We start from the raw sequence: 11,696 nt of genomic DNA on the forward strand, positions 1-11,696 counted from the left end.
ACGGTGGCTCTGGCCCCGCCCCGTCTCGAACTCCGTCGCGGGATCGCCGTGGAAACGCATTCTCGGGAACCGGCAGCCGCCAATGGGAAGGGAGCGAGTGCCACGAACTGGCCAATGAGGAGAGAGCGGTGCGGAGTTTAAATCCGCGGCTGGGGCCTGCGTCGCCGGCGTGCTGCGGCGGAACGGCTGTTGGTCTGCGTTGGGTCCCGGTCCCCCGCTCCTGGGGGCTCTCCCGTCTTCTGCTTCTCCCGCTGAGCTGCGGCCTGGTGAAGAGGAAGCCATGGCGCTCCGGGTCACCAGGGTGAGTGAGCTGCTGCGGACGGCGAGAGGGAGGGCGCGGCCTTTCTCGCTGCGTGCTCCCTTCCTGTCTCGTCTGCCGGAGCCCCCCGGGCGGGAGCGGACCACGCAGGGATTTGGGGAGGAGGATAGGGGTGTCGGTGGGCCCCTGGTGGGGGAGCTTGGAGATGCGACCGACGAAGAGAGGAAGGTGACAAAGATCTGGATGGGCCTTGGATAAACACTGGGGGAGGGGGCGGCTGTTGGAGGGTCGACGGGAAACCTTTCCTAAAAGGTGATGGAGGGGGGAAATACTACCAACAATAAAAAATATATTTAAAAAACAAAATAAAAGGTGATGAGGCTCCCTGTGTGGGCTCCCACCAACTGTGTTGACTCCCTTCCCGGAGAGAGAGAAGGTGCCGGCAACTGGAGACCTTTTTTCTTTCCTTTCAAATGCAGACCCGTGGTATTTTAGGGCCAGCCGGGACTCATCGGCAATCCCTCTGTACGAGAGTGAAGGGATTCTGGGAGGAAACGGGCTTGTCACAGTCTTAGCCAGACCCTGCAACCCGGGTTTCCTCCGGCTCTCAGCCGACTTCCGTCCTAAGACCCTCTCTTTGGGCTCATCCTAACCCCCGACTTACTCTAACCTATCTGTGCCACCTCTCAAATTGTCTTGCTTCTTTCAGAACACGAAAATTAATGCCGAAAATAAGGCGAAGATCACTATAGCAGGCGCAAAGCGCGTGCCCGTGGCCACTACTGCAACCTCCAAGGCCGGGCTGAGGCCGAGAACAGCCCTTGGAGACATCGCTAACAATGTCAGTGAACAGCCCCAGGCCAAGCTGCCTCTGAAAAAGGTACCTATCTTCCCGGTTCGACGTGTCTGTAAGTGTCTGTAAAAGTCCACTTTCCAGCTGTGACCCTGGATAGAAAAACATTTCACTCTCTCCCATTCATCTACAGGAGGCAAAAACATTAGCTGCTGGAAAAGTTATTGCTAAAAAACTACCGAAACCTATGGAAAAGGCACTGGAGCCTGCATCAGTGCCTGTGCCTGCGCCTGCGCCTGTGCCGGAACCAGCGCGGGAGCCGGAGCCTGAGCCTGTTAAAGAAGAAAAACTTTCGCCTGAGCCTATTCTGGTAAACTTATTTTACTATTTTAGAGTCTGTTGATTGTTACTTTCAAATCTCACTTGATATTCTAATGCATTGAATAAATAGTAATAGTAACACTAATAGTACACTATAGAGTACTCTGCTAAACATTAAATGCGTTAATTCACATAATCTTATATTCTATTAGCTAGTATTCTACTTTGTAGATAAGCATGTTCTAGAGCAGGGGTGGGCAAACTTTTTGACTCGAGGGCCACAATGGGTTCTTAAACTGGACCGGAGGGCCGGAACAAAAGCATGGATGGAGTGTTTGTGTGAACTAATATAAATTCAAAGTAAACATCATTACATAAAAGGGTTCGTTTTTTTTTTTTTTTAGTTTTATTCATTTCAAACGGGCTGGATCCGGCCCGAGGGCCGTAGTTTTGCCCACGGCTGTTCTAGAATCATGTCTAATCAGTGGCACATAATTGGATTCAAACCCAGGCTTGTCTGGCTTCACAACTTGTGCTTTTTTGTTGTTGTTAATCCTCACTATAGAATATTTTTTCCATTGATTTTTAGAGAGTAGAAAGGAAGGAGAGAGTGGGGGAGAAGGGAGGAAAGAGAGAGAGAAAGAAACATTGATGTGAAAGAGATGCACCTGACCATGCCAGGATCAAACCTGCAACCAGATACCTGCCCTTGAATCCAACTGCAACCCTTCCCAAGCTCTAACTAATGAGCATCACCGGCCAGGGCATAACCTATGCTTTGTATATATCTTTGTTGTTGTTTTTTAATTGATTTCAGAGAGGGAGAGAGAGAGAAAAAGCAATGATGAGAGAGAATCATTGACTGGCTGCCTCCTGCACGCCCCACACTGGGGATCAGCCTGGGCATGTGCCCTTGGCCAGAATCGAACCCTTAACCCTTCAGTCTGCAGGCCGGCGCTCTATCCACTGAGCCAAACCTGCTAGGGCACAACCTATGCTTTTAATCGGTTTGTTGATGGTATTGAGTAGTAACTGCCTGGACCAGATTGAGCTGTCTTTGATACAAGTCATTTCTGACCAAAATTTGTTGACTGAAACACAGATTGTTCTCTTGAATCTTTTTTTTTCACTCACTAGTTAAATATTAATAAGCCTGTAATATATAATAGTGTAAAGCAGGAAGAAAATGTAGCTCTCCAAAAGTAGGTAAAAAGATGAGTTAGCCTCAAAAACCAAGAATTAAATAAATGTATTTACTGTGAGGGGAAAACAGGTCATCTGGAAGAAGCTGCTTTGCTGAAATTACAATGAACTGCATTCTGAAGCTCTTATTTTTAAAAAATTAGTAAAACCAGTTGGGAAATCTGTAAATGTCATTCAGCCTGACTTCTTATATCTAAGGGTATAAGACTTAGTATTGACCTTCTGGACCTAGCTCATGAAACCTGAAGCATGCACAATCTTTAATTGGCAGTACCAAACTACCTGGGGTTTCCTTGAGTCCCATACTGATTCTTGCCTTTCCCGCTCCCTTTCATTTAGCTAGTAATCTTTTCAGCCTTCAAAACATCTCAAATATTAACTCCTGAAGCTTTAACTAACTTCCCCCACCCCAATTACTGTTCCTAGAATCACTCTCCTTGCTTCATTTACTTCTCTCTTCTAAATTTAAAGCCCCACTAGGACATCATAAAGTCAGTGGCTACCACAGAGCTTGGCTTGAAGAAAGTGCTCAATAAATGAACAGTGAGGTAACGGATTTGAAGGAAATCATTAATAAAGTCAATTAATAATTAATAGTCAGGACAGAACTCCTGTTCCAGTGACAAGCAGTCTATATTTTGAGACAAACAGGAAAAGACTGACTTGTCATTCATTTGGATTAACTTCACAGACATTGATAAAGAGATTTGTTACTTATCAATTTCCTTTGGAGGAAGGTCCAGAATGAATTTGCTTTCTGTTTTACCTGTTAGCATTTAGGTTCTGCTGATTTCAAATTGGCTCACTTTTCATATTAATCACTTCTTTTTTTTTTTTTTAAGTAGACACTCAACCACTGAGCCACACCTGCCCAGTGGGGGTTGCAATTTTATTTTTTTTAATATATTTTATTGATTTTTTAGAGAGGAGGGGAGAGGGATAGAGAGTTAGAAACATCGATGAGAGAGAAACATCGATCAGCTGCCTCTTGCACGCCCCCTACTGGGGATGCCCGCAACCAAGGTACATGCCCTTGACCGGAATCGAACCTGGGACCCTTGAGTCTGCAGGCCGATGCTCTATCCGCTGAGCCAAACTGGTTAGGGCATATTAATCACTTCTAACAAGATATTGAATAAATGTAAAAAGATGGTTTTTCCTTTAAGGAAATGATTACATGACTATTCAGCAAATGATCTCTTGAGTTGGTACCAATAATCTGTTCTTTATTCCCAGATTTTAAGCTCCTCTTTGCTATTAATTTTAAAAGTCTTTCTCTGTTCAAGGTTGATACTCCCTCTCCAAGCCCAATGGAAACATCTGGCTGTGCCCCTGCAGAAGAATATCTGTGCCAGGCTTTCTCTGATGTAATGCTTGCAGTGAATGATGTGGATGCAGAAGATGGAGCTGATCCAAACCTTTGTAGTGAATATGTGAAAGATATCTATACTTATCTGAGACAAGTTGAGGTCAGTATTATGATTAGAATCTTTGAATCTTTGTGTTTTTTTTCTAAACTGCATCTATATTTATTAGGTATTTTCCATTAATAGTTTACAATAATTTAAGTTGGATGTGAGAAAAACATTTAACAATAAATTCCACTTTCGAATTCTCCTTCCTTGAATAAAAAAAAGTCACTAAACAAACTTAGGAAGTCTGTATTTGCCATTTTGAACAGGCATAGTTTGAAGTAAAAGTAGATACTACCATGGCTCTTTCTAACAAATTCCACAGATTGGAGATATATTTATATCTATCACAGTTAGAAACTGGCAAGTCCCAAACTCTGGGTTTAAGGAGGATAACAGGAGGTAGATGGATATTAGTGGCATCACCTTTATCCCTTCCCCCACCCCAAAAAGGGGAAACATTCTGTATGCTAACATAGGCTATGCATTACCAGATTTTTCCAGTTTTTGGTAATGCATGCTCTTCCCTTAGCATCATTAACATCTTCAATCTCTTGCCTGTTTCTTTGAGGCATTTCCATTTCCTACAGGATTGTCCTGCAAGATGACTTCCTTGCTAGGACTAGCTTTCTGCTTTGGGTGTCTTCTCCCTTCTTAAAGTTCATGTTCTAACTTTGGAGGAGTGGATTTAGCAAATGTATGCGCCGTACCTTGATGATTCATTCTTCACCTTATCGATGGGTGTTTTGGGGGTTTAAACCCTGGGGCAGGAGAATGGTAGCACCAGGGTTCCAGATGATCTGAGAGTTGCTATTTTTCTCTACTTGATAAAGCTCAGGTTCTGGGTTTTAGAGTCTTAGGTGAAAAGATTGGAGATGATAGTAAAGTATCTTTATTTGGGAACAAGTGGGTACAGGGTGTGGGACAATGGTGAATTGAACTCAGATCTGCCAATACAAATTGTCACACTGTTCTACTTAATGTTTGTGTGCTTTTTCTCTTCAGTGATAGAGCTGTTTGTAGTGGCCATATGAATAATTGAGCTAAGGACTGCTAGAGATTCTAAATGCTCCAGAGCTATTATTTGGTGACTAATATTTCTGGTCAGAAATGTCACATGGAGTCTTGCTTCTAATAATGATCAGCATTTCTTTTGCAGGAAGAGCAAGCAGTCAGACCAAAATACCTACTAGGTCGTGAAATCACTGGAAATATGAGAGCCATCCTAATTGATTGGCTGGTGCAGGTTCAGATGAAATTCAGGTTACTGCAGGAGACCATGTACATGACTGTTTCCATTATTGACCGATTCATGCAGGTGAGCATAATTCAATAATTGAGAGTTCTCACCTCCAGGTGTCTGTCTTCCCCACCTTTTTCATACCTCTGTCTTCTTTTCAAATACATATTACTTATTCATCCAGTTGAAATTCCCATTGCAGAATAATTCTGTGCCCAAGAAGATGCTGCAGCTGGTTGGTGTCACTGCCATGTTTATTGCGAGCAAATATGAAGAAATGTACCCTCCAGAAATCGGTGACTTTGCCTTTGTGACTGACAACACTTACACTAAGCTCCAAATCAGACAGATGGAAATGAAGATTCTGAGAGCTTTAAATTTTTGCCTGGGTCGCCCTCTACCCCTGCACTTCCTTCGGAGAGCATCTAAGATCGGAGAGGTATAGATCTCTTGAGAAACCTTTGGTGTGGTATATTAAAGAATATTGCCGACCAAGCAGATCTAATTCAACTAACTTATACCTAACTACGTGGGGAAGGGATAAACATATTCTTTATTTCCAGTCAGGCTGTATATTAACATGTTAGGCGCCCAGCCTATATTGTCTTCTGGACAGAAAGTATAGTGTCAGTCACCGGTGACTGACAGGGTGCTTAACATGTTAATATTATTAAGGCCTTCCATGAATAATCGCACTTGAGTTTATAGGCAAATATTTGTAGTTATGGTTATGTACATACTGGTTATTGCCAAGGCAAATTTTTCTGGCAGAAGCTCAGTGATCTGTGTGGATTTTGTTCCAGGTTGATGTGGAGCAACATACCTTGGCCAAGTACCTGATGGAACTAACTATGTTAGACTATGATATGGTGCATTTTCCTCCTTCTCAGATTGCAGCAGGAGCTTTTTGCTTAGCACTGAAAATTCTCGATAATGGTGAATGGGTAAGCTCTGTCCCACAGACCTAGGTTGCCCTAAGCTTTTACATTGTAAATAGTATTTGCCTGAATGCAGAACTGTTTTCATTAAAGGACAATTCAGATGGTTCCTAAATGTGGCATCTACGGAGGGAATGATTAAAAATGGTATCCTGTTTGTGAAGTGTTCATAGAACACTTTCATTTAATTACCTAATTTCATCTTTCTATATCCCCTTGAGAAAGGCAGAACAGCTGCTACTCCTTATAGATGGAGAAGTACAAGCAGGAAAAATGACATACTAGAAGTTTATTCATATTGGTTGATTCAACAAGTATTTCTATGTGCCATGTGCTACCCTCAGCCTAGGAATAGAATTGTGAATGAGAAAGTGGGCCTCAAGGAGTTTGAAGTCTAGGTTTGGGGTAGATAAGTCAACAATTAAAAAAGTGTATCAGTTTGAGCATGTTAGTGTATGATAGGTTTAAGGATAGGATCTTAGAGAATCATGAAAGAAGAGTGCCTAGGGAAGAAGGGGTCTTAAGCTTGTCTTAAATTTCAGTGATAAGCAGTCATACAGTATCAGTCTTCCTACCATACTCTTGAATAACATCTAGAAATTTTATGAAAACCATTGTTGATGAGCATTATTAACATTAACTCTTATTATCATAGACACCAGTTCTACAGCATTACCTGTCATACACTGAAGAATCACTTCTCCTTGTTATGCAACACCTCGCTAAGAACATAGTCATGGTGAATTGTGGGCTTACGAAGCACATGGTAAGTCAATCAGTGACACTTTAGGATATTGTGGGGAAAGTGAAAATAAGAATTCGTGGCCTGTCCAGTGTGGCTGAGTGGTTGAGCACTGACCCATGAACCAAGAGGTCAGGGTTTGATTCCCTGTCAGAGTATATGCATGAAAAGACTTCATGCCTGAAAATGCATAACTTATTTTTAAGGACTTGATGTTTTATGTCAGTGATGGGGAATGTCCAGCCATTGAGCCCTATAAGGCCCACAAAATCATTTGGTCTGGCCCTGCCAAGGCATTAGGAGTAAGTTAATTAAATGTTTGCCTAAATAGAGCAGGCTAATTTTTAAGTTGATTTAGTGTGGCCCACAAAGGATGTTATAAATTTCCAAATGGCCCTCGGCAGAGAAAGGGTTCCCCACCCGTTTTACATGAATACCTGTACCACTGCATTTTTTATGTTTTCCTCTTTTCCTTCATTAATTACTATGCTTTTCTCTTCCAGACTATCAAGAACAAGTATGCCACCTCTAAGCATGCTAAGATCAGCACTCTAGCACAGCTAAATTCTGCACTAGTTAAAGATTTAGCCAAGGCTGTGGCAAAGGTGTAACTTGTGAACTTGAGTTGGAGTACTGTAATACCTGCAAATACAATTGGCACCATGTGCTATCTGTATATATTATATGTTACATTTACTTACTTTTAATAAAGCTGTGGTCCTTTTTACTTCTTATACCTTAATTCATTTGAATGTGGCTACTTTCTACTCTAGGGTACCTTAAAAGGTGTGGTAAAGATATGGTGGGGAATATAAAAAGTGCTTTCAATTAACTTGGGGACCCAACTAATATATATATAACTGTTGCTTACATGGTTTTTGTTTTATGTATCTGGTTTTTACTTGAAGGCATTCAAAATTTACTTACATAGAGCATACTGCATGTTAGCCCAGTGATCATGCAGCATCTGCTGCCTGTCTGGTTCTACTTAAAAGTCTGCCACCTCATTCCTAGTCCCCCTGTTTTCTGTTCTGGTGGTTGCTTCCAATAATTCTAATCTACTTTTACCACTATTTCTTAGATTACCAAATTTAGTGTCAACTCTTTAACTGGAAAAAATAACTTTAATCTATATTCTAAACCTAACCTGCTTGACTTTTTGTTGGTTTTATTGGTTGAGAAAATAAATGGGGCTCCTCAAACATACAAAAGTATCTTTAAATTTTTATTTTACCCCTCCCCCAACTTTCCTACATCTCAGTTCATCCACCTGAAGGATGTCAACAGTTGGGATGTATCCTTTCATGATTTCTATAAACAATCATGCATGTAAATTGTTGATGTTTTAAAAAATAGGACTGTTGTACATACTCAGCAATGTTCAACATGTATAGGCCTTACCCTGTATTTGCGTATTATATTCCATAGTATACTATAATGTATTCAATCATTCTGCTGATGACAGATTGTTGTTTTTTTTCTTTGTCTCTATAAGCAATACTGTTTAAATGTCATTAAATACCATGTTTTTTTAAATGTACACTGGGTTCTCCAAAGTGTATGTGTAATCTCATTTCTAGTGGGTTCTGCCAGGGGACTTTCTCAATGTCATCAGCAATGTGCAAAAGTGTTTGTTTTCTTTGCAATCTTGCCAGAACTAAAGGTAATCATCCTCATCAATTTCTGTGAAGTTGGCAAAAAAAATATTCTACCTTGCTTGCTGTTTTAATTTATACTGCTAATGGCTACTTGAATAAATTTTTGTTGTCTACTAACTTAAAATTTGTAAGGCTTTCCCAGTTTGTCATTTGCCCTTTAACTTTGTCGTTTGCCATGCACACACTTAAAAGTTACATTATTAAATATTTTTTTTTCTCTTGTTGCTTTTGGATTTTCAATGTTAAGGTCAACTCCATCCCCAAGCCATAAATATCTAAAATTTTAAAAATTTCCCATTTAGATCTTTAATCACTGTGGTCTGAGGTAGGATTCTTTAGATGGGTTCCTATTCATGCCATTACCATATGATTAAAATCCTGTCCAACTGAACTGAAACATCAATGTCCATCTATTGCTTCCTGGTCTTGTTTTTTCCTGCGATAAACAATGTAAAACTATATTGTCTAGACTACCACTATTTTTCAAATATGTGGGGGCAATTTTCAAACACATGCACTTAAATAATGTTGTTACTAAAGTGTTAGAATTATATAACGAGGCAGGGTGCACAACATTCCTGCACTGGGGTGTGGCGGGGTCCCTCAGCCCGGCCTGCGCCCTCTCGCAGTCTCAAACACATGCACTTAAATATGTTGTTACTAAAGTGTTAGAATTTAATTATATAACGAGGCAGGGTGCACAACATTCCTGCACTGGGGTGTGGCGGGGTCCCTCAGCCCGGCCTGCGCCCTCTCGCAGTCCAAGACCCCTTGGGGGGATGTCAGCCTGCTGGCTTAGGCCTGCTCCCCACAGGGAGCCTAAACCAGCAGTCCGATATCCCCCGAGGGGCCCTTAGCAGGGCAGGAGAGGCTCCCACCACCACCTCTGTGCTAGCCAGTAGTGAGCTCGGCTTCTGGCTGAGTGGTGCTCCCCCAATGGGAGCGGGCTAACCAGCAGGGGTCAGCTCCTGCATTGAGCGTTTATTGAGTTTAGAAGAGTGTTTTCTGTCACTAGTATGAACAGAATCTAATTTTCACTTTATTTTTATTTCTAGTTGTATTTTTCTTATCCAGCTGACATCAGTTTTCTTGTTTTTAGTGTTTTCTAGGCCTCAAATGCAAAAATTTTATTTTTTTTAAATATATATTTTATTGATTTTTTAGAGAGGAAGGGAGAGGGATAGTCAGAAACATTGATGAGACAGAAACCTCGATCAGCTGCCTCCTACACACCCCCTACTAGGGATGTGCCCGCAACCAAAGTACATGCCCTTGACTGGAATCGAACCTGGGACCCTTCGGCCCGCAGGCCGACGCTCTATCCACTGAGCCAAACCGGTCAGGGCTATTTATTTATTTATAGTTAATTTCAGGTTATGCATTTTGACAAGAATATAGATGATCTGCACAACAAATGCATCATTTTGGAATCACATCAGATTGCTAAACTACTGGTGGTACCAGGTTTGATTAGCTGGTTAAAGTGCTAACTACCAGGTATAGTTCTGCTGTAAAGGTGTTCTTTTTAGTTTTAGTATCCATAAATTATACTTGCTTTGAATCATTTATCTCACTGGGAGTGGCATGATGATAGTTAAATAATTCTATTATCCCTTTTATATATGTTGGATATTCTCTAAAGCAGTGGTCGCCAACCTTTCGGACCTCACGGACCACCCTGGAAAGAATAGCTCCCGCCCTAGCCAGTTTGGCTCAGTGGATGGAGCGTTGGCCTGCGGACTGAAGGGTCCCGGGTTCGATTCGGATCAAGGGCATATGCCCAGGGTTGCAGGCTCCGTCCCCAGTGGGGGCGGGGATATGCAGGAGGCAGCCCATCAAAATCATTGATGTTACTATCTCTCTCCCTTCCTCTCTGAAATAAAAGAATAGCTGCCCGCCCACACCTTCACTTTTTATTCTGGATTTTTTTAAAGTTACTGTTAAGATCCATTATTGCAGTGGTTCTCAAAGTGTTGTTCCCAACCAGCAATATCAGTATCACCTGGAACTTGTTAGAAATGCAACTCAGTAATTTAGACACCTCACAATGATTCTGATGAATGCTCAGATTGGAGAACTGTATTGTCTTTGTCCCTAATTTGGCCAGTGGACACCTGATAGGCAACTGCTTAAAAGGATGAGATTGATTTTGGAAGACACCCCCCGGTAAAGTGGAAAAAACGCACAATAGGATCCTTTTGTGGAAAAAAGGGAAACAAAATGCTAGGAGTTTGGGGGTAGGAGTGGGGAACTAACATTTATATCCTACAGTGCCTTTTGAATCTTTTACCAGGACTTGTATTTGATAATGGAGAGGAAGGAAGGGGAGCTATGTGATCAAGTACAACTCGGGAAAGTAGAGACAGAAGGGAATGCTCCTCCCTCGAGCTGTTGGCCGTGTGCTGCAAGGGTAGTGTCTCTTACACCGCCGTCCATAATGAAAAACCAGCTCCATCAGACATTTATACGTCCTGCATTCCCTCCATTTCCCGCTCTCTGCCTAACTAAGAAAGCTCAATTGTAACCCGCCAAGTCAACAAGCTAACACTTGGGGGCCACCCAACTCTGTTAGGAGTGTGAATTGTGCTGACAGCGGAGTTTCAGGCCGGAAGTCTGGGGTTCAAGTACTGCACTGCCTCGCAGGGAGCCGTGGGTGACTCTGAACTCCGGCCATCCGTTTCTCGGCCAGACGAGGGGCCTGGACCTTATCAGTTCAGATCAAAGTCTTCGTAACCCCCTAATGTTTCTCTTTCCCAGCGACCAGGCACACCCGCTTTCCAGGGCCAGGGGTAGAAAGGGACCCCACGTCCCAGCGCCAAGGCTGAATGAGCGTTTCTGTCGGGGTCTTACCCTCCGGGCCGCGATTCCCGACGCGCCGGGGTCCCAAATGCTACAGCCCGGCCTCTGGCCCGGCACTCGGGAGAGCGAACAAGTAAAGTTCCGGAACTTTTTGTACTAGTGGTTGGTGTCGATTTCAAACTACTGGTAGAGCCAAGATGAAAGGGACAGCGGCAACTGTGGCCGCCAAAGGACGAGCCGGAAGCGGCGGGCCTTCGGGCGGAAGAGGCGGGACGAAACGCGCCGGCGCTGCGTCCCCTTCCGGGCGTCAGTTTGGTGGCGGGAAACGGGA

The 11,696-nt window shown here is 42.8% G+C and overlaps 2 protein-coding genes across 2 annotated transcripts in view; both read left to right on the plus strand.

Moving 5' to 3' along the window:
• CENPH (centromere protein H) overlaps positions 1 to 11,696 on the plus strand; it is a 29,225-nt gene that overhangs the window by 1,778 nt on the left and 15,751 nt on the right. The gene's annotated exons all lie outside the window — the stretch shown is intronic.
• CCNB1 (cyclin B1) lies at positions 125 to 8,782 on the plus strand. The gene is made up of 9 exons (XM_005857973.2): positions 125 to 301; positions 969 to 1,139; positions 1,246 to 1,422; positions 3,863 to 4,045; positions 5,148 to 5,306; positions 5,431 to 5,667; positions 6,032 to 6,172; positions 6,822 to 6,932; positions 7,412 to 8,782. The coding sequence occupies exons 1-9, from the start codon at positions 281 to 283 to the stop codon at positions 7,517 to 7,519; spliced, it is 1,308 nt and encodes a 435-aa protein (XP_005858035.1). The 5' UTR covers positions 125 to 280; the 3' UTR covers positions 7,520 to 8,782.

This window comes from Myotis brandtii, unplaced genomic scaffold, assembly GCF_000412655.1.
Source record: "Myotis brandtii unplaced genomic scaffold, ASM41265v1 scaffold115, whole genome shotgun sequence".
NCBI classification, from domain to species: domain Eukaryota; kingdom Metazoa; phylum Chordata; class Mammalia; order Chiroptera; family Vespertilionidae; genus Myotis; species Myotis brandtii.

Excerpts from the sequence above, each read along its gene's own strand:
- CCNB1 (XM_005857973.2), top strand. The coding sequence starts at position 281 with ATGGCGCTCCGGGTCACCAGG. Across the intron at positions 1,140-1,245 it reads CCAAGCTGCCTCTGAAAAAG|GAGGCAAAAACATTAGCTGC; the intron begins GTACCTATCTTC and ends ATTCATCTACAG. Across the intron at positions 6,933-7,411 it reads GTGGGCTTACGAAGCACATG|ACTATCAAGAACAAGTATGC; the intron begins GTAAGTCAATCA and ends TTTCTCTTCCAG.